The sequence below is a fragment of the Carcharodon carcharias genome, chromosome 16 (genome assembly GCF_017639515.1).
Source record: "Carcharodon carcharias isolate sCarCar2 chromosome 16, sCarCar2.pri, whole genome shotgun sequence".
In the NCBI taxonomy this organism is placed as follows: Eukaryota; Metazoa; Chordata; class Chondrichthyes; order Lamniformes; family Lamnidae; genus Carcharodon; species Carcharodon carcharias.
In genome coordinates, this window is record NC_054482.1 from 95,484,449 (window position 1) to 95,506,216 (window position 21,768).

A 21,768-nucleotide genomic window follows, 5' to 3' on the forward strand; every position below is an offset into this window, starting at 1 on the left:
TTGAGATGGCCAACCAAATAGGCAAGTTCCTACCAATCGTGGTGGAAATCAATGAGCTGTTACAACAGCCAAGGTCAACAGAGGTGTTGGAACGCGGACCAGCAAAACACTTTTGACAAAATCAAAAATCTCCTAATTTCACCAGAAATTCTAGCGCACTATAGTCCAGAATTGCCAACAATTGTAGCAGCAGATACATTATCTACAGGCTTCAGCAAAGTGCCATTTCAAGTTCAAAAAGATGGAAAAAGAAGACCAATTTATTGCACCTCAAGATCTCTCAAGGACACAGAGAAAAGATATGAAGCCATTGAGGAAGAAGAATTAGCAGCCACACTGGCCTGCGAGAAGTTCTCTGATTATGTTATGGGATTAAAGTTTAAAATTGAAACCGACCACAAGCCTTTGGTTATTCTTCTCAACCTAAAGGAAATTGCAAAAATGTTGCCTAGGATTCAATATTTTAGACTGAGTCTCATGATATATGATTCAGTTACTGAGTACCTTCAAGGGCACTACCAGACAACAGCAGATGTATTATCAAGAATGCCAGTAGAAGGAGTCAAACTGGAAGATTTTAATTTTATTGAGGAAGTGAAAGCATATACTTTGCTCTTTGCTAAACACTTACCAGCCACAAGAGATTAAGCAAGCATGGCAGCAGGATGATGAATGTATCCAAATAAAAGAGTATTGCCAGAATGGATGGCTGGAGTTTACTCCTAAGAACCCAATACTTCACCAGTACTTCGAACAGAGAAAACAAATCACTATCATTGATGATTTCTTAGTTTTTAATGACAGACTAGTCATCCCTAAAATACTTCCACTCAACATTCTCCAAAAAATCTATCAAAGTCACTTGGGAATAGCGAAATGCTGGGCAAAAGCCCATCAGTCAATCTGGTGGCCAGTCATCAGTAACTCCATTGAAGAGTTAATCACAAATTGCATTCCCTGTTCAGTGAATAGCCAACAGCAGAGCAAATCACTGGCATCCCCCACTTTGCCCTTGAGGCCGTGGCAGCTCCTGGGAATGGATTTATTTGAGTTCAACGGCAAAGTTTTCATCATCGTCATTAATTACTACTCAAGGTAGTTTGAAGTGAGTAGACTGCACAGCATTGTAGTGGAGGCACTCATTAGATTACTAAAAAGAATCTTCATGATACATGGCATCCTGGGCATTGTGGTGTCAGACAATGGTCACAGTTTGCTAATGAACTGTTCCACAACTTTGTGCAGGAATATGTTTTCATGCATGTGACTAATTCACCGAGATATCTTCAGTCGAACAGAGAAGCAGAAAGAGGAGTTCAAACAATTAAGGAATTAATGAAAAAGAATGGAGATATTAGGCGGGATTTTCCAGCACGGACACGAACAGGCATTGTAGCGCGCTGGCCGGGAAAATTTGGAGAGCCGTTAAAAGTCAACAGCTCTCCAAATTTTCCCATCCAGCTGATGTTGGGGCTGGAAAATCCCTCCCATTAACATAACCCTTCTTAACTATAGAACCTCACTGTTAAAAAAACAGGTTCTCACCACCTATTGATGGGAAGAAGGCTGCGAACATAATTTCCAGCTCTAAATCAAAAATCTCAGTCTGACATTACTCCAGATGACCATGAGAAAGTTAGGAAGCATGAGGAGCAACAAGAAGACAATCAAGTTCATAATTTCAACTTCAGGCACAGAGCATGAGACTGGAAGGTGCTACAGCCCAGAGAGAGAGTGTGGACACAAGATCAACAGAAAGAAGGCATTATAATAGAAAGAACTCCTTAACCAAAATCTTATAGAATTGAGACAGGATAGGGAAATATCCATAGGAACTGAAGAGCATTGATATCGTTGGGAAGGAAACCAATAGAACTGTGGGCAAAGTATTTGGATCCGGATGGAGACATGAAACCAGAAGCAAGCAGAAACTCTATAACCGCCCGTATCTCCTATCAAATAACAAGAGAGCGCAGTTCATCCTTGACCTCGAAATGAAATCAGGACTAGGTCAGGGAGATTGGTCAAGGCACCACAGAGATTAACCCTGTGAAGTCTGAGTCTTTGTGGGGAGACGTGGGAGGATATATATAGTTGGGATAAAGACTTGGGGGGAAATTTAGGGCAAAGGGTTAACATCAGAAGAACCTGATACTCATGTAACTGCTGATGTAACTATGATGCAATGTCACATGATTAAGTTACTGAGATTTGGTGTGAAGCAGAAGTATAACCTCATGTATTGCACTGACATGTACAAAGATCTGTAAATAAACAAGAATGGTTTTCATGGTAACATTCTTAGGGTAACGGGCAACCCAAAAAAACCCATCTGGACCCCGAACGCAAGATGAAACATTAACTTATGTCACTGCTCTCCCAATGAAAATTAGCCCTGGGTTAAATCAAGGCCTCAAGGAAATAAAGAGCTTGGATTTATATAACATCTTTCAATACCTTAGGACATCCCAAAGCACTTCACAACCAATTAAGTATTTTTTATAACATAGGAAACAAAACAACTAATTTGCACACTGCAAGCTCCTGCAAAAACAATGAGCGAAACCAGATGATCTGTTTTAAGTGTTAGTTCAGGAATGCATGTTGACTAGGACATTGGGGGAACTTCACTGCTCTTCTTTGAAGAGTGCCATAAGATCTTATACATTTAATGAGATTTTTAATGTCTCATCCAAAAAAATAGCACCTTCAAGGGTGCAGCACTTGCAGCACTGGCAGCATAGATTTTGGGTTCAATTGCTGTTCGCCAGGGCACTTGTGGAGAAGTGAAGTAAGGTGAAAGAGATTAAGTGATTTCATCTCTTCATCCCCTCAGTATCACATGGCTTAAAACTTCTAAATATTTTGTGCCTACAAATATCTTACTTAATATTTCCTTTCAACATACCTGTACAAATTAGGAACTTTTTCCCATGATATAAAAGAAAGATGGCATATTTGAAGGTCAAAGTTTTGATCAGATGGAATATATTGTAAGCTGTATGAATGGCAGAATGTCATTTGCTAAGTCTGTGTGAGAAAAAAACAAACCTCTGAAAAAATGTGGTATAGTTTATTAATTTGTAAATTTAAAAGTGAATTATAAAAATCTGTTTACATCAATTTTAATCAAATTGTATAAAGTTGAATTGAATTTTGTTCCTCATTCTCTTTTTTCCACAACCCACACTTAAAGGAGAGATTTTCAGGCTCCGACACTGGTGGTCATCACCATGGGTGGGACAGGAAAATTTGGAGAGCCGTTATGGTGTCCCATCGGTGTCGGGGCTGGTAAATCCAGCCCTTAGTTCAGCATCTGAAAAATAAGAGGTGATGTTATTCAGCTCCCCCCCAGTAAAGAAAGAAATTGCATTTATATGGTGCTTTTCACTCAATGTCTGGATGTCACAAAGTGTTTCACAGCCAGTGAGATTCTTCTGAAGTGTTGGCAGTGTTGCAAAACCTGTAACCAGTTTGTGCACAGCAAGGACCCAAAAACAGCAATGCAATAATGACCAGACCCTCTGTTTTTGGTGCTGTTGGTTGAGGGATGAATGTTGACCAGAACAACTCCCCCGCCCTTCCCTGAAGAAAAGACCATCATAGAAGCATTTATGGCCATTTGAGAGGGTGCACAGAAAGTTGGTTTAGTACCTCATCTTAAAGTGTACCTCTGGAAACACAGTAATACCATCTTACTTTTCATGTACATCACTGTGCAGTGGTGCTTGAACCTAAGACCTTCTTACACAGAGGCAATGGCGCCATCCGTGAACCAAGTAGACTCCAAGCAGCATATGTGCTATAAATTACATTGGTCATCTGCCAGCCAGAAGAATAAAGCAGTATTACGTGTGTGTGTCTGTGCTTAGTGCCATCCTTGTTTTGGGATATTTTTCTCCCTCCAGCACTTCTTATCTCCCAGCCTGGCTGTCCTCCCACATGCACAAACTCTTCAGAATGAATTAAGCCTAGTCACTACAAGCAGCTGGCTTCCACCAGCACTAGAACCTGAGCGCATGAAATGTAAATATAAAGCATCTGCTTGGCTCCAAACTGAAAAGCCAACAGAAAATCAGTGATAAATAAATTTGATTCTAGTAGACCACTACTGTGGTTAGTTTGTAAGGCTGTATAAAGATAGTAAGCAGTGTTAACATACAGTGGGTGATTGTCATATGTAGCACAGATTGGGCAGATTGCCTATTCCACTCATCCCATGATTGTTGTTAAGAAGCCCAGTTGATAATTGTGATTGGAGCTCATTTAAATACAAGAGAGAAACTACTAGCAGTTATCAAGCTGCTTACAGGTAACTTGCCATTTGAAAGGGCCGAAAACCTGATAGGGGAGAGAGAGATACTGATCATGGGCCAATAGCAGCACTTGAAGGGAGGACTGGAAACATTTTGGGAATCAGTCGAACAACTTATTTCAGCATTAATGGGAAAGAGCATAGGAACATAGGAAACGGAAGCAGAAGTAGGCCATTCAGCCCCTCGAGCTTGCTCCACCATTCAACTAGGTCATGGCATACCTTCTACCTCAACCCCGTTTTCTTGCACTGTCCCCACATCCCTTGATATCTTTAATAACTAGAAATCTATTGATCTCTGTCTTAAATATAATCAAAGACAAAGCCTCCGCAGCCCTCCGGGGTAAAGATTTCCAATGATTTGCCACACTCTGAGTGAAGAAATTCCCCCTATCTCAGTCCCAAATGCCCTATCTCTTATTCTGAGACTGTGTCTCCTGATTCTAGAACCTCCCGTCAAGGGAAACATCCTTCCTGCATCTTCCTTGTTGAGCCCTGTAAGAATTTTGTACGCTTTAATGAGACCACCACTTATTCTTCTAAACTCTAGGACAATTCTGCAATCCCAGGAATCAGCCTTGTGAACCATCATTGCATTACCTCTGTGGCAACTATATCCTTCCTTGGGTAAGGAGACCAAAACTGCACACAATGCACAAGATGCAGTCTCACCAAGGCTGGACTCTTTTCAGTGGTAACCCCCAGGATTGATAGTGGGAGATTCAGTGATGGTAATGTCATTGAACATCAAGGGGCAATGGTTGGATTCTCTCTTGTTGGAGATGGCCATTGCCTGACATTTGTGTGGCGCAAATGATACTTGCCACTTGTTAGCCAAAGCCTAGATATTGTCCAGGTCTTGCTGCATTTGGATATGGACTGCTTCAGTCTCTGAGGAGTCGTGAATGGTGCTGAACATTGTGCAATCATCAGCGAACATCCCCACTTCTGACATTATGATGGAAGGAAGGTCACTGATGAAGCAAGACATTTTTACCCCTGCGCTCAAATCCCCTTGCAATAAAGGCCAAAATACCATTTGCCTTCCTAAATGCTTGTTGTACCTGCATGTAGCTTTCAGTGACTTGTGAACAAGGACACTTAGGTCCCTACGTTTCCCAATCTCTCATCATGTAAGAAGTACTCTGCATTTCTGCTTTACCTACTAAAGTGGATAACTTCACAAATCCTTTTTTTAAATTCATTTATGGGATGTGGGCTTTACGGGCTGGGCCAGCATTTATCGCCCATCCCTAATTGCCCTTGAGAAGGTGATGATGAGCTGCCTTCTTGAACGGATGCAGTCCATGTGGTGTAGGTATTTCCAGGATTTTGACTCAGTGACTGTGAGAGAACGGCTATATATTTCCACATCAGGAAGGTGAGTGACTGGGAGGGGAACTTCCAGGTGGTGGTGTCCCCACCTATCTGCTGCCCTTGCCCTTCTAGTGGTCATAGGTTTGGAACGTGCTGTCTAAGGAACCTTGGTGAATTCCTGCAGTGCATCTTGTAGATGGTACACACTGCTGTCACTGTGCGTTGGTGGTGGCAGGAGTGAACGTTTGTGGATGTGGTGCCAATCAAGCTGTCTGCTCTGTCCTGGATGGTGTCAAGCTTCTTGAGTGTTGTGGGAGCTGCACTCATCCAGGCAAGTGGGGAGTATTCCATCACACTCCTGACTTGTGTCTTGTAGACAATGGACAGGTTTTGGGAAGTCAGGAAGTGGTTTACTCGTCGCACAATTCCTAGCCTCTGACCTGCTCTTGTAGCCATAGCTATATGGCTGGTCCAGTTCAGTTTCTGGTCAATGGTAAGCCCCAGGATGTTGATAGTAGGAGATTCAGTGATGGAAATGTCATTGAACATCAAAGGGCAATGGTTGGATTCTCTCTTGTTGGAGATGGTCATTGCCTTGTGTGGCGTGAATGTTACTTGCCACTTGTCAGCTGAAGCCCAGATATTGCTGCATTTGGACATGGACTGCTTCAGTATCTGAGGAGTTGTGCATGGTGGTGAACATTGTGCAATCATCAACGAACATCCCCACTTCTGACATTATGATGGAAGGAAGGTCACTGATGAAGCAGCTGAAGATGGTTGGGCCGAGGACATTACCCTGAGGGACTCCTACAGTGATGTCCTGGAGCTGAGATGACTGACCTCTAGCAACCACAACCATCTTCCTTTGTGCTAGGTATGACTCCAACCAGGGGGAGAGTTTCCCCCAATTCCCATTCACTCTAGTTTCGCCAGGGCTCGTTGATGCCACACATTCTGCCAAATGTGGCATTGATGTCAAAGGCAGTCACTCTCCCCTCGGGAGCTCAGCTCTTTTGTCCATGTTTGAACCAAGGCTGTAATGAGGTCAGGAGCTGTGGCCCTGGCAGAACTCAAACTGGGTGTCAGTGAGCAGGTTATTGCTAAGCAAGTGCTGCTTGATAGCACTGTTGATGACCCCCTTCCATTACTTCACTGATGATGGAAAGTAGACTGATGGGGTGGTAACTGGCCAGGTTGGATTTAGGACTCGGCCAGTAGTAGTGCTATTGAGCCATTCTTGGTGATAGACATTGAAGAGTTCCCAGAGTACATTCTGCTTCCTCCAAGTGGTGTTCAACCTGGAGGAGGGCTGATTCATCAGCTGAGTGAGGGTGGTATGTAGTAATCAGTAGGAGCTTCAGTTACCCAAGTTTGGCCTGATACCATGAGACTTAAGGGATGGTGAGTATGCTCAGGGCAACTCCCTCCTGTACTGCCACCTCTGCTGGGATGGTGTTGGTGGGACATTATCTGCAAGGTATGATTCCATGAGGATGGCTATGTCAGGCTGTTGCTTGACTAGCCTGTGAGGCAGCACTCTCAATTTTGGCATGTTAGTAAGCAGTACTTTGCAGGGTTGAATCCAGTCCACCTGGTTTCATTCCTTGTGACTTTATCATTTCAGAGGAGATTTTAAGAGTCAACTACATTGCTGTGGGTCTGAAGTCACATGTAGGCCAGACCAGATTTCTTCCCCTAAAGGGGTGGTGGGGGCGGGGGGTGGGGGTGGGGGGCGGGGGGCATCAGATGGGCTTTTATAACAATGGTTTGATGGTTATCATCAGACTTGGAATTCATGATTTTTTTATTGAATTCAAATTTCACCACCAGCCATGGCAGGATTAGAACCCGAGTCCCCAGAACATTACCCTGGGTCCCTGGATACCACTGCGCCATTACCTCCCCCACAATATCCACATTATATTCCATCTGCCTTGTTCTTTCCCACTCACTAAATCTGTCCAAATCCCCTTGAAGTCTTTTTGCATCCTTCTCACGACTCACATTCCCACCAAGTTTTGTGTCACCAGCAAACTTGAAAATTTTACATTTGGTCCCCACAACCAAATCATTGATATAGATTGTGAATAGCTGTGGCCCATGCATTAATTCTTGTAGTACCCCCCAGTCAAGCCTGCCAACCTGACAATGACCCATTTACTCCTACTTCCTGTTTTCTGTCCTTCAACTAGTCCTCAATCCATGTATATTATTCCAAATCCCGTGTGTTCAGATTTTGATAATTAACCTCTTTTGTGGAGCCTTATCGAAAGCTTATCAAAAGCTTTCTGAAAATCCAAATACACCACACCCACTGGTTCTCCCTTAATTATTCTGCTGCTTGCACCCTCAAAAAAAATGCAGGTTTGTCAAACATGGGCCAGGATTTCCCAGTCGGCATGTGGGGGGCGTGGATGACATCAGGTGGAACTCCTGACGTCACTGCGCCCCATTTAAATTTTCAGGTAGACAGGGGCTCAGCCAAATCAGCTGTGCACCCACCAACCTGTCAATGACCTATTGAGGCCATTAACAAAGTAATTAATGTAATGAGTAGACCTGCCCGTCCAACCTTAAGGTTCGCAGGCAGGCTGGGAGCACTGACGGGCATTGGAAAAAGCATGAAACCTCATTCACGAGGGAGCTGAAGTTTCCTGTATGTTTATAATTTTTTAATAAAAGTGAAACTGAAACTGATGGACATGTCCCAACTCATGTGACAGTGTTACATGAGGGGGCATGTCAGGGATTTTTTTTTACTGTTTTTAATATTTTTTACTGTGTAGCCGATCTCCCTGAGGCAGCACTTAGCCTCAGGAAGATGAATGCGCTCTTTTGCCTGCCCTCACAGGTAGGCCTTAATTGGCCCACCCACATAAAATGGCGGGGCGCTCCCATCATGGGCGCCGATTGGAGGCGCACCTCCACATGCGCGCTCTTGAACATCCCCCCAACGGGAGGAAAATTCTGCCCATGATTTCTTTGTTGACGGTACCCAATCCTACCATTATTTTTTAACTGTCCAGTTATCACATCCTTTATAATACACTAGCATTTTCCCTACTACTTATATCAGGTCTGTAGTTCCCTGTTTTATCTCTCCCTCCTTTTTTAAACAGTGGCATTACAATTGTTAGCTTCCAATATGCATGAACCATTCCAGAATATATAAAATTTTGGAAGACAGCAACCAATGCATCTATTATCCCTACAGCCACCTCCTTCAGTACTTTGGATCAGCAGGGTTTAAACATGCTGCTGATTCATTATCAGCCATTTTGTGCCATTGTTTAATACCAATTATAACTCCAATGTTTTCCTATTAATGCAGGAAAAACCTGTGTGCTTGAGCACAATTATTTCAAGAATGGGTATGAATGGATATACCTTAATTTATGTTAGCTAATCTGGATCTTTCCTGTAAGAATGCTCTTGTTAAGGTTGAGCATATTTTTGGGCCAAAGTGGAATGAACCTTCCCTTGCCTTTAGCAGTGCCATGTCAAATTTAATAGCCCACATGGACCTGGGATGCAAAAAGTGAAAGTGTTAATTCCCCAACCCCAACATTCCTTTATTTTAATCAGCACAAATGCACTCCCCCTGTCAACACTCTCTTAACATGTGAAAAGCATTCCTCCTTACACCCAGTCCTATTAAACTACTAAATGGACAAATTTAGGTTAAGGTTCAATTAGAAGTTTCTTGTCATATGGCTACCTTTATATATTCCAGAATATATAAAATTTTGGAAGACAGCAACCAATGCATCTATTATCCCTACAGCCACCTCCTTCAGTACTTTGGATCAGCAGGGTTTAAACATGCTGCTGATTCATTATCAGCCATTTTGTGCCATTGTTTAATACCAATTATAACTCCAATGTTTTCCTATTAATGCAGGAAAAACCTGTGTGCTTGAGCACAATTATTTCAAGAATGGGTATGAATGGATATACCTTAATTTATGTTAGCTAATCTGGATCTTTCCTGTAAGAATGCTCTTGTTAAGGTTGAGCATATTTTTGGGCCAAAGTGGAATGAACCTTCCCTTGCCTTTAGCAGTGCCATGTCAAATTTAATAGCCCACATGGACCTGGGATGCAAAAAGTGAAAGTGTTAATTCCCCAACCCCAACATTCCTTTATTTTAATCAGCACAAATGCACTCCCCCTGTCAACACTCTCTTAACATGTGAAAAGCATTCCTCCTTACACCCAGTCCTATTAAACTACTAAATGGACAAATTTAGGTTAAGGTTCAATTAGAAGTTTCTTGTCATATGGCTACCTTTCATCCCAAGTTTAATTCTGCCTTTGAAACTATTATTATTATTTTCGCTATTACTGGTCAGAGAGTCACTCAAATGGAATGTCCGTTGAGCAGCTTTGAAGCTCACCAGTCAGTTAATCTAATTATGATGTGACAACATACCTTGCACACAAAGAAGGTGACATTACCTGTTAGGGACACAGAAGCAAATACACACCAATCAAATGATGAAGAGAACCTCCAAATCCAAAGTAACATTTCCAGCTTGTTTAGCTAAATTGAACTTTAAGAGAAAATTGTACATTTAATAAAAGCGTATGCAAATTAACTATTTTGTTTGAGATTTTAGGTCAAACATATTTTGTTTTCTAATTATATTTTGGTATGTTTTCTTTCCCAGGAGTTTATGCATTTGGACTTTTTGCCACAGATATATTTGTAAATGCTGGGCAAGTGGTGACAGGAAATCTAGCCCCCCATTTTCTCACAGTCTGTAAACCCAATTACACAGCACTGGGCTGTCAGCATGAATCTGTGCAATTCATCAACAGTGAGGAGGCCTGCACTGGCAACATAGACGCCATTACAAAAGCCAGGAAAAGCTTTCCATCCAAAGAGGCAGCTTTAAGTGTGTATGCAGCAGTGTATCTGGCAGTAAGTAAATTTGTTGCATCCTATCATTCTGCCTACAGTCATTAGCTGCAGTGACTTTTGTTTTAAAATTTGTATCCATCAGCTCAAGCAATCACTGGAAATTATTGAAGGTAGCTCCAAACGCACAGCAAAGCTTTGGCCAAAAAATGGAAAAGAGATCACATGTAGAATTGCACCATGGAATTTTTAGATTTAAGTTATTACTCCAATGAGACTTACTCTAAGTGCCTGATGAAATTTCCTAAACTTTTTGAAATTTACTGATACATTTTGATGAAGGAGGCAATGTTAATGATTTTACCAACATTGTTGCTTAGTTCATTTTGTATATTATGCCTGTTTGCCTTATACAGGTGTCAATTTGAAAGGAAATGTAGGAGGCACTTGCAGCATCCTTAAAGCTCACAAATGCTATGACTGTGTTACGACCAGGTGAGAAGGGATGAACTGCTTCCCCTCTATTCAACCTCCTCGGTTGGTTACAACAAAGGTTTCAGTTCCTTTTTCACTAGGATATGCCTTTTCCAAATCAGAATGTATTTAACTATTTAAGCTGGGGGCAAAAAGGAGCCAGTCAAACAATTTTTTTTTGCGTCAAGGAAAGAGGAAATTTATTAATCACTAAATCTGGGAAAAATAAGAAAAACCTGAAGTCAAGCGTTCGGCCCTCATGCAGCCATTCAGGTCCATGCACATACGCACACCAGTATCAGAAATAAGGAGAGTTACGGTCCAATAAAAAAAAAGGTAAAATAATATATGGCTAAGTGTCCTTTGATTGTCCTTGAGGCGTAGATTTTAAATGTTGCAGCCAAGTTAGTTGGTTTCTTGGGTGCAGTCAGATGTAGAAGATGTTGCAATTATTATTAGATCTTCGTTCATTGGACTGGGCTTCTCAGACTGGCGACACTCTTATTCCAAAAGAGAGAAAGAGGGAGCGAGGGCAGCCTTCAGCCTGTTTCCTCTGCTGAAGACTTTCTCGACACCAACCGTGTCACCTGCAATCTCTTTCAAGTGGCTGGGCAGCCTTGCCTTGAAATACTTCATCTATTGTGTATTTTCAAGAGGTTTTGGGTGTGTTTGTGTCTGTGGCAGCCATTGTTTCAATATCCAGCACTTTGCATTTTTAACGCCTGTTCCTTAGACATTGATGAGTTTCGATGGGTCTCTGAGTTATAGGAAATGTATCTCTCTTCACACACCCCTGACAGTGATTTGTTTGTTTCTCACCTTCACTTTAGAATGCGGCTTTGCATTTTTAATCAGTTTGCTCTGTCTCATTTCAAATTGCAAATTTCCCAGTCAGTTGGAAGTTGAAAAATCATATTTTCAAGAATTAAAGGGGCATAGCCTCATGACAGCTGGTACAATCAAAACTTGGGGATAAAATTACACCGAACATGTTAGGAAATTCCAGAAACATTTACAGCTATAGTAAAGATGGTACAGGCACAATTGGAAACCTATATTAAAAGTGGTAAAAGAGAGCTGACTTGGAAAAGAAGGGAACACACCAGATATAAAAGTGACAAATATTCAGTTAAATAATCCTAAAAGGTTCACAGGTAAATAAATGTATTTCTTGAACTTTCAGGCAGTCCATTCCAGATCCTAACAACTCACTGTGTAAAGACATTTCTCCTCAAACACCCCTCTAGCCCCTTTGCCGGTTGTTAAATCTGTGTCCTTTAATTACCAACCCACACGCCAATGGAAAATTTATCTTATGTTCAGTATGGAAATCCCATATTAACTCTATTTTTATCTGTCCACAGATTTTCCCTGGCCCACTAAGTATTTCCAGCCTTTTTGGAGACTGGTTGCCTCATCTCTTTGGCTATATTGGTCTCCAGTAATATGCTTTTGAACTGAGGAAGTGGAAACTATTGCCATGGGGTCCCTGCCAATGTCTTCCACTCCTTGGTGTCATTGGCCTTGTAAGGGTCGAACGGAAGGTCTATCCCTTTCAAGACCAATCAGGTTCTCCAAGAGGTGATCAGGGGCCTGCAATACTCATGTCCCTGACTTATTCCAAAGAGATTGCCCATAATCCAGCCAGAGGTGCAATAGCAGGCTGGTAAATTATTTCAGTGTTGTAATACTTGTCCACAGCAGCTAATTTGATGTTCTTGCTACATGTCTGTGAAATCAGTTTCCCTCACAGTTCACCCCATTAAATAAAGATAAATGGATGGTTCATTTTTTTGTTCTTTCCTGAAACTTTGCAATGCACTGGATAGTTACCATGTTCACCCACAATCTAACAATGATTTATTGTATATAAAGCATGTTTACATGTCCTAAAGATGTTAAGCTGGCATGAAAATGTATTGGGATGATTTGGGGAGGGGGGTTGTCGCCACTAAAAAGACATTTTTTTTCCCCTTCCAAGTTATCTAATTTTGTTTAGATTGAATTATATGTAGGAAGCTCTCAAGAATTAAGCAGGCTTGAAATTTTTTTTAATACATTCACGGAATGTGAGCTTCGCTGGCTGAGCCAGCATTTATTGCCCATCCCGAGTTGCCCTTGAGAAGGTGGTGGTGAGCTGCCTTCTTGAACCGCTGCGGTCCATGTGGTGTAAGTACACCCACAGTGCTGTTAGGAAGGGAGCTCCAGGATTTTGACCCAACGACAGTGAAGGGACGGCAAAGTACTTCCAAGTCAGGATGGTGAGTGACTTGAAGGGGAACTTCTAAGTGGTGGTGTTCCCATCTATCTGCTGCCCTTGTCCTTCTAGATGGTAGTGATTGTGGGTTTGGAAGGTGCTGTGAAGAAGCCTTGGTGAATTCCTGCAGTGCATCTTGCTTGTATTTTATAAAATGTGAATAAAACATTCAAATTTCTCATCACGTTAATTTTGTCTTGGGAAAAGACATTTGAATTGCTTTGCAAATATTGGCACTGCTTTTTTTTTGCCATATCTAATGAAGTAAGAACTCAATTTTATTAAAATGAAGTTTCTGCCACCTACCTCCACTTTCTACCAGCTCCGCCACTTGAAGTTAATCTCCACCTGAAGTTGTTTCACCACTTCATCTGTAGTGGAAAATGTGAATTTTATTTGTGCAATATGACTGGACAGTTTCCAAAGAGACTTTGCATTTTATGCTTTTGGATGCAATATCTCTTCGACTGTCCCTGTCACAATAACTTTCAGTTCAAAGTTGGTGAAGCGTTCCTTTGTCATTTGCTGTTAATATTCTGACAGTTGTCAGTTGAACTGTGCTATTTCTTAACTATCACCAGTCTTTACCTTCTGATTTATTACCATGCATTATAATCTTACTTCTCTACTATTTATATGTAAATTATGAGATTGAGGGATGTGCACTCAAACAATGTGCATAGAATTGGCAAATATAGACAAATGGAAAAGTGTCTTGGTAAATATTAAACCAACTCAAAAGTTATACCATGCATTTTATATTTATTAGAGCACACAAAATGAATCAATGAATCAATATGTCACATCACTATGTGAGGAACACATGGCTTTTAATACATGAAGCAATACAATATTTTACTGCAAATGCTAAATATCTGAGATTAAAACAGAAAGTTATGGAAACACCACAGGTCATGCAGCATTTGTGGAGAAAGGAAAACAGAGTTAACGGGTAGAATTTTCCCAAGTTTGCACTACCCACAGTAGTGGGTGGGTAAAACGCCAATGGCGATGGCAGGTTTTCATGCCGTATTATCCTGAGCCCACCTCATTACTTATGCATTCCCGGGAAACATGCCATTTCCATGGCAGGTGGGCTCCTCATTTACCTACCCATCATCACCCTGCCGTTGTATCACGCCAGGCGCCATGTTTAAAGGCCAGCCACAAGCACAGCGCTCATTGCTTCCAGCTCACCACTGCTGCCCGGGAGACATGGCCCTTAAAGGCAAGAAGAGTGCAGACCCCCGGTTTAATAACGGGTCCCTCGAGCAACTGCTGGATGCTGTGGAGGCCTGCCGGGATGTCCTGTACCCCCGCTCTGGCCACAGGATGGGCAGCAATGTGACCAATCTGGCTTGGGAGGTGGTGGCAGTGGTGGTCAGCGCCAACGCATTACCAAAGCTACCCAGTGCCTCAACATGTTGAACGATCTCCTCCATTCCATCAGCGTAAGTCACTCTTTTCATCACTCTTAACGTACACACTCACAAACCCATCATGCATCCACAGGGCCCTCATTCCCTGCCAGTTCAAGGGACATGACCATTCACTCTCTCACACACACCTTCATTGTCCTCATCTCATCCATGGGACCGCTCACCACCCACACAGGCCAGGCATATTTATCATCAGGCCTGGCAGGCTTCCTGCTTACAGTTTCTCCATCACTATTCATGCAGGCCAGCTAGCACACAACAAGGGAAAGAGTTTGCAGACCGGCGATGGAATGCCCAAAAACAAGGTCCTCATGGACTTTGAAAACAGCCATCCAACTGGCCGGCGAGGATCTGGACCAGTCCTGAGCTGACGGTGAGGTCAGTGCTGCTCTACCAAGCGAGGAGCAGTGCAACATCCATCAGACAACCATGCTGTGAGTGATGTGTCCTCTTTCACAGGCCACTGCCATGCACTAATTATCTTCACTTGCTTTCGCAACTGCCAAACAGCTGACAGAGTTCCATGTCTCAGGGCCTCCAATCAAACCCCAAAGAAATACCTGAAGAGGAATCTGGAGGTACCCTCCTTGAAATCCCGTCACAGCGCTCACCCACACCCTCCACCAGCGCAGAGACACACACCTCGGTGGGACCTAGCTTTAGAGTAGCCTCAGGATCACAATCTGGTGAGCACATTGCATTTTCTGATCTACAGCAGGCTTCCCAGGTCCCCGGCACCCACAGGATTGCTGGAGGCCAGAACGTTGCTAAGTCTGCGTCCGAAGACAAGACTCCGGACTCAGTCATGTCACAGTTGCTGGAGCTGCAAAGGTAAACTAGGGAACAACATGAAGGGATGTCTGCTGCACTCCTCAGATTGCAAGGCAGGATGGAGGAGTCCGTCCCCTTTCAGGCTGAGGTGATAGCATCCACATGTCAATGCACCGACGTTAGCACTGGTAGGATGGCGGCCGCCATGGAGACCTTGATCCAGGACTTCGCTCCTGCACTGCTGTGCGGTCTCAACTCCATCATTCATACCATAGTTGGCCTCCAATAGTGTGTACACAAGAGGGGGGTCGGGCAGCTTGATCTCACTCCAGCTCCCCTGCTCCTCAAGGAGTCAGCCTGGGGCCCCCGGGCGCCCATAGGGAGGAGGATCTACAGGTGCACACTCCAGGCCCATCCATCCAGATGACAGTGAGAGTGCTGGTCCATCTGGCTCCCCTCTTCCTCTGATCTCAGCCGCTCCAGCTCCACAGGCCAAGGAGGGTGCCACTGTCACACAGCAGGCCCCTGAAAGCAGGCTGGAGCCCTCCAGGTCTCGGCCCTCCAGAGGACGCCTACCAAAGTCATCACAGACAGGGCGTCACAGTCAGCAGGCTACTTCCACCCCTGTTGTGGATGTCCGGGGAGCACCAAGACGTAGCGGCAGGGTTAAGATAGTTAAGGAGAATTAGTTACACAGCCTGGGCATAGGTGTTAATCATGTGTACATACTGTTCACTATTGTAAATAAACTCCTGAGATTGTCTCCCTGTCTATGGGTCCTTGTTCCGATGAGCAGTGTTCTTGCCACTCAGATGTAAGACCTTTCTGCATAAGATAAGGCAGGTGTCTCAGTCCAGGGCCTCTTCCCTGTGCTCTGTGCATCCTTTAGACCAAAGTGATGGTCCAGCCTCACACTCCCTGGAAACATTGCTGATGCCTGCACCTTGGCAGTGCTGGTCATTGCTGCCAGAATGTAGTGGGCAGATGCCATAGAGTTCTTTCATTCTCTCGGTGTGCCCTCAGTACCTATAAGGAGGGGTTGGCCCCCATCTCTTCAGCATCTGTGACCAGTGACGTTGTGCACCAGCCCCTGAAGAGCTCAGGTGCTGATGGTGGACACAGCAACAGATGCTTCCGAAGTTTAATGGCTGCTTCTCTATGATATGACCCTGATCATGGAGTGCAAGTGAGCTGCCCTTAGCCAGACAGGAGTCAGACATTCTCAGAGGCTACGTGAAGATCTATACAGTGTCTTCAATGCATGTCGTCATCATCCTCCTGCAATCGAGCGACTATTAGGGCCTCCACTGCGTCCCCATGACAGGAACATTCTCACAGAGGGTATTCATGCTGCCATAAGCCAGACTGGAGTCAAACATTCACAAATGCGATGTGAGGAAAAATGGGTGTCACCTCACTGCATGTCGTCATCATCCTCCACTTATCTAGCAGCTATGAAGGTCACCCGAGCGTACCTGCCTTGTCTAGTCAATGCAAGAGCCCCATCCCAATCACTGTCACCTCAGAGGACCTCCTCAGCCTCACTCCCATCGGTGTCCTCCTCATTGGAGGAGCCATGCAGCACCTCCATCCCCTCCTCAGCCAGTTCATCTCCTCATTCGAGTGGAAGGGCGCAGCAGGCGATGACGATGCGTGACACCCTCTGCAGACTGTATTGCAGGGCTCCACCAGACCGGTCCAGGCACTGGAACCTCATCTTCAGCATCCTGATGGTCGCTCCACCAAGGCACGAGTTACAGCATAATCTTCATTATACCATCGCTCTGCAGCAGTCTGAGGCCGCCGCATGGGTGTTATCAGCCACGGCCTCTGCGGGTGGCCCTTGTCCCCAAGGAGCCATCCCTGCAGCTTCTGTGGACCCTGGAAGACTCCAGGTATCTGTGACCGACCGAGGACGTAGGTGTCGTGCACACTCCCTGGAAACCATGCGCAGACCTGCAGAATGCGTTTCTGGTAGTTGCACATCAGCTGCACATTGAGCGAATGGAAGCCCTTGTGGTTGATGAAGTCCACTGGGTGTTGTGCCAGAAATCTGAGCACTACATGAGTGCAGTCAATTGCACCCTGCACCTGTGTGAAACCCGAAATCTGGGAGAATCCAATCGTTCTTGTATCCTGGCTGTCCTGGTCCTGGGCAAAATGCACAAAGTTGTTTGCCCTGGCAAAGATGGCATCTGTGACCTCGTGGATGCATTTGTGGGTCGAAGCTTGAGAAATCCCACAGAGGTTACCTGTGGAGCCCTGAAAGGAGCCACAGGCTTAGAAATTGAGCACAGGTGTCACTTTCACAGCCACTGGCAGCGGATGCTCTCCACGTCCCCATGGCACCAAATCCTGCAGTAAGTGGCAGATGTGAGCGACCAGTTCCCTAGACTATCGCAATCTTCAGAGACACAGGTTCTCAGTCATCTGCAGGATTGAAAGGCGGCGTCTATAGGACCTGGTTGTCACTAGGAGCTGGCCTGCGATGGCTGGCTGTGGCTCTTGGGCAGTGTGTGTGGGAGCCCCAGCCGCCCCTTCTTTCTGAGGCTGCTCCTCCTGCCTCTGCACAGCCAGGAGCTTCAGTTGGTCTCTCCTCCTTCTACTTCGCTCTCCGTGGGCCATCAGGCCTACAGCTAGTTCACCAGGCTCCATGACCCTGATGTATTCCTCTTGCGGGATGAAAGAGAGAGACACGTGGTTAACGTGGGTGTACTAAGAACCTGTCCTGATTAAGTGTGACGGCCCCTTAATGCTTCCAGGAGAGTGCTGGCCACCACTTGGATGGCCAGAGATTAGTGCCGCTGCATGGCTGCCCTGTTAGCTTGAACCATGGGGGAGAGTGGTCCAAACGAGGATGCTGACATTGCAAGAGGCTGTGAGCACCTCCAGCAGTGACTGCTCTATGGCCAGCTTCAGCGAGGAGGTTGTACAACGTGTGCAGTCCAACTGCTCTGCAGTCCACAAAAGTGCTTATGAATTTGCAGACTGTGCCGGGTGGTTGGGTGAGTCACTCTGGAGAACTTGGTGGCACTTTGATGCTTCTGCATTGCCTGAGTGGGCAGATAAGCTAAGAGCCCGTCTCCAATCATATCAATGTGGCTGCGCCTGAATTGTCTCATTTGCAGAGGAATAGTCACTTTCTACAGGTTTCCCAAATATGTGGCCACTTCCCTCACCCACCCTACCCCCCACCCTGAATGCTTGTGTGCTATATTCAACAGCAGGGCTGCCCTTGCACCACCTCCCCCCACCCCATCCCAACCCACCGCCACCAGTCGCCTCAACGACAAGGCTGCACTTTCCCGCCACCCCCCCCATTCCCCCTCACCCTCAAAAGCTGCCTCAGAGGCAGGGCGGCACTTAACCACGACCACCTCCACCGCACCCCCCCCCACCCCCCACACCCTGGTGTCCTTGAAGCCTACAAAGCAACAGGCAACCCTGGCGAGCTCTGCAGAACGTTGCTGTGCACTCACCTCCAGCTCACCCAAAGTGCAGGCCGCCAAGCGCACATCACCTCTGTGCTGTTGTGAAACACGTTGGCGTGCTTTCCCGCCAACGTTGATGGACAATCCAGCGGGGATACAAGTGACTGGCGGGATGACCTGATAATGACATGCTGATGTATTACAGTGAGATTCCTGACGACCGGAGACGGGCTGAGCCGACAATCGGGACCTGCCTTCATGCCATCGTGAAACCGATCGTGCCATATTGTCTGCTCGCACCACCTATCACGCCCGCCTCCAGCTCGATGCTGCCTGATTTGCTGAGTGTTTCCAGTGTTTTCTGATTGAATTACATATATTTTTAATGTTGAAAAAGTGTGCAGTTATTCTCCTATTATCTTTTCTTTCCAATCTCCACAATAATCGCATTTGCAAGGTATGCACAGTTGAATCAGTTATCCCTGGACAGGGAGGTAAAATAATCAACTTGTAAGGAGATTTAGTCTCTGGTTAAAGCATTGTAAACAGAGCATGTAATCATTGTAACATAAAAAAAAATTAAGATTGCAATTTAATTCTCTTTGTAACTGTAGATGTATATCACATGTACTGTGAAGGCCAATGGGACAAGACTTGCAAAACCTCTCCTCTGTTTGAGCCTCATGTGTTTGGCATTTCTGACTGGAATAAACAGGGTAGCGGAATATCGAAACCACTGGTCAGATGTTGTAGCAGGATTCATCATAGGAACAGCTGTAGGAGTGTTCTTGGTAAGTAAATACTGTAATAATTAAATAACATATCAGTCCGATACATAAGTTACAACATTGCTTCCAGTACTCAATGTTCCACATTCATTATTCAAGGCTTCATCTGTTTCGTTGTGTTCTTCACCTTTCGTTCACTTTTCAAAAATTTGAGAATCAAGAGGTTTCACTCCATCTCAATCAATACAAACAGGAAACACTTAACCTGCACTTATTTGAAGGGTTTAATCCGATTATTATGTTATAAACAATACATAAACAATGTTATGTCTATACAAAATTAAACATTCTATCGGTGATATTTTATTTCAATATTTTCAATGTTTCTTATTGTTGACTTTCATTAGTCTCCACACGCTGTCTCATTAGTCATCTTTTAATAGCAATTGGCTTATTTGGAAATGCAAGATATTAACAACAAAATGAGATTCTAGAAATGTTTCTACTGAATGTGATTTAATCTAATTAATGCACTGATCCATACTAAAGTATGATTTTCAGTTTATGTCAGGGCAATTTAAATGATTAATGTGTTACTACCACAAATACATTGCTTAACCTTTGCAGAATAGCAAATGTAGAGGTGTAATTTATGGAACAGAGTACGAATGCTGGACAACTATGGTATATAACACTCATTTTGCTATTGAAATGATACATGACACACAAATGACAAAATGTACTTTAGAAATGGTCCAGAAGTGTGAAATCTGAAATGTTTTTGCATCCTTTTGTTCTAATTATATCTCGATTTGTACGTATTTTTCTTAAGTCTTAGCAGTAAATTCAAATCTGTCTATTTGAATTATTTTAATATTTAATTGGCATATATGCCAGCATGATTTTGTTTTCAGGTGTAGCATCTGTGATAGATATTCTGAGAACAAGAGTGGCATGAGCTAAACTCATGCTGCAGTGGAAGAGCAAACACCAACATAACCAATGTAATTATGAAAATAGCTCATGTGAACAATACTGTCAAAGGCAACAATTACATTGTCAATGCTGAAGAAATGCTAGTGAAACTATAAATTATAAAAAAATTTACACGTAAACAGTATTATGCAAAGACACAAATCAATGCATGTACTAAGTCTTTTAAGTAGAAAAAACAATAGAATTACAGATCTTTGTATTTTTAAGGGAGGTGTAAACTTTGGATGAGAACAACGCTAACCTATTTGAGTAGGAAATGTGTTTTACAGCTTTTAAAAGATCCAGTAATTCTCAATGACACAAGAGAGTTATGTATATAAAGGATTGGGTGAAATACATAGAACTATGCATTCTGAATTTATTTCATTCTTAAATGTAATATTTAAAATTTTTGGGACAATTGCTGGATGAATCCTTTGAAAGCTAAGAGAAAGTCTATGGTTGCAAAAATTTGGCTCTATAGTTCCACTGGAGTTGGCGCTACAGGACCGAGAGAAGCTGAAAATGGAAGTTGGAATGCTGCCATCTATGATGGGGCCAGAGTAGCACACCATGACCTACAGGGAGTCACTGTGGGCATGCTGTGCATGCATCAGAGACATGCAGAGTGGGCAGATTGTGACGTCAAACTGCCTCTTTGGCTGATTTGACGTGCCTTTTGCCAATTTGGGCATGTGCAGGTGCAGCCAATGCCCACTCACTGCTGAACATGCACAAGTACCCCGTCCCCAACCCTGCTCCACTGGTATTGTTTAAAGGGCCAGGCATCCAATTCGCATCTGAGGCGCTTTTGAAATACTTTTGCTCATGCACAATTTGTAGAATTATTGCGGTGTGTTCCTGGAAGAGCTTTGGTGACTTTTTGAATTTGATGCATGCTGACAGGGAGGTCAGAAGAGTTTTCTGCCCTGTCCAACAGGAAATCTGTTAGAATGGGGGTTATAGCTGCAGCCCCTCTTTGAAGCAAGACTTGACTTAATGACAAGAGACACATTCTATATGCCTGGCACATGACTCCCCTCTGTCTTCAGAGGACAATGTACCTACAAGCGGAGCCCTGCAGCCACAAGGAATATTATGGAGCAAATCATCAGATTCCTGAAGCAATCCACTGCCTGAACCACTCAGCGAGAGTCCTCCAGTGCTCACCTGAATGTGTCCAAGTTTGTTGTACCC

At 44.0% G+C, this 21,768-nt stretch overlaps 1 protein-coding gene across 1 annotated transcript in view; it reads left to right on the forward strand.

Moving 5' to 3' along the window:
• Nucleotides 1-21,768, forward strand: part of LOC121288969 (phospholipid phosphatase-related protein type 5-like) — a 143,379-nt gene that overhangs the window by 76,721 nt on the left and 44,890 nt on the right. Inside the window, exons 4-5 of the mRNA XM_041207833.1 lie at nt 10,306-10,559; nt 19,483-19,659. Of these exons, the coding sequence (XP_041063767.1) occupies nt 10,306-10,559; nt 19,483-19,659 (431 nt within the window). The remainder of the gene's footprint in view (nt 1-10,305; nt 10,560-19,482; nt 19,660-21,768) is intronic.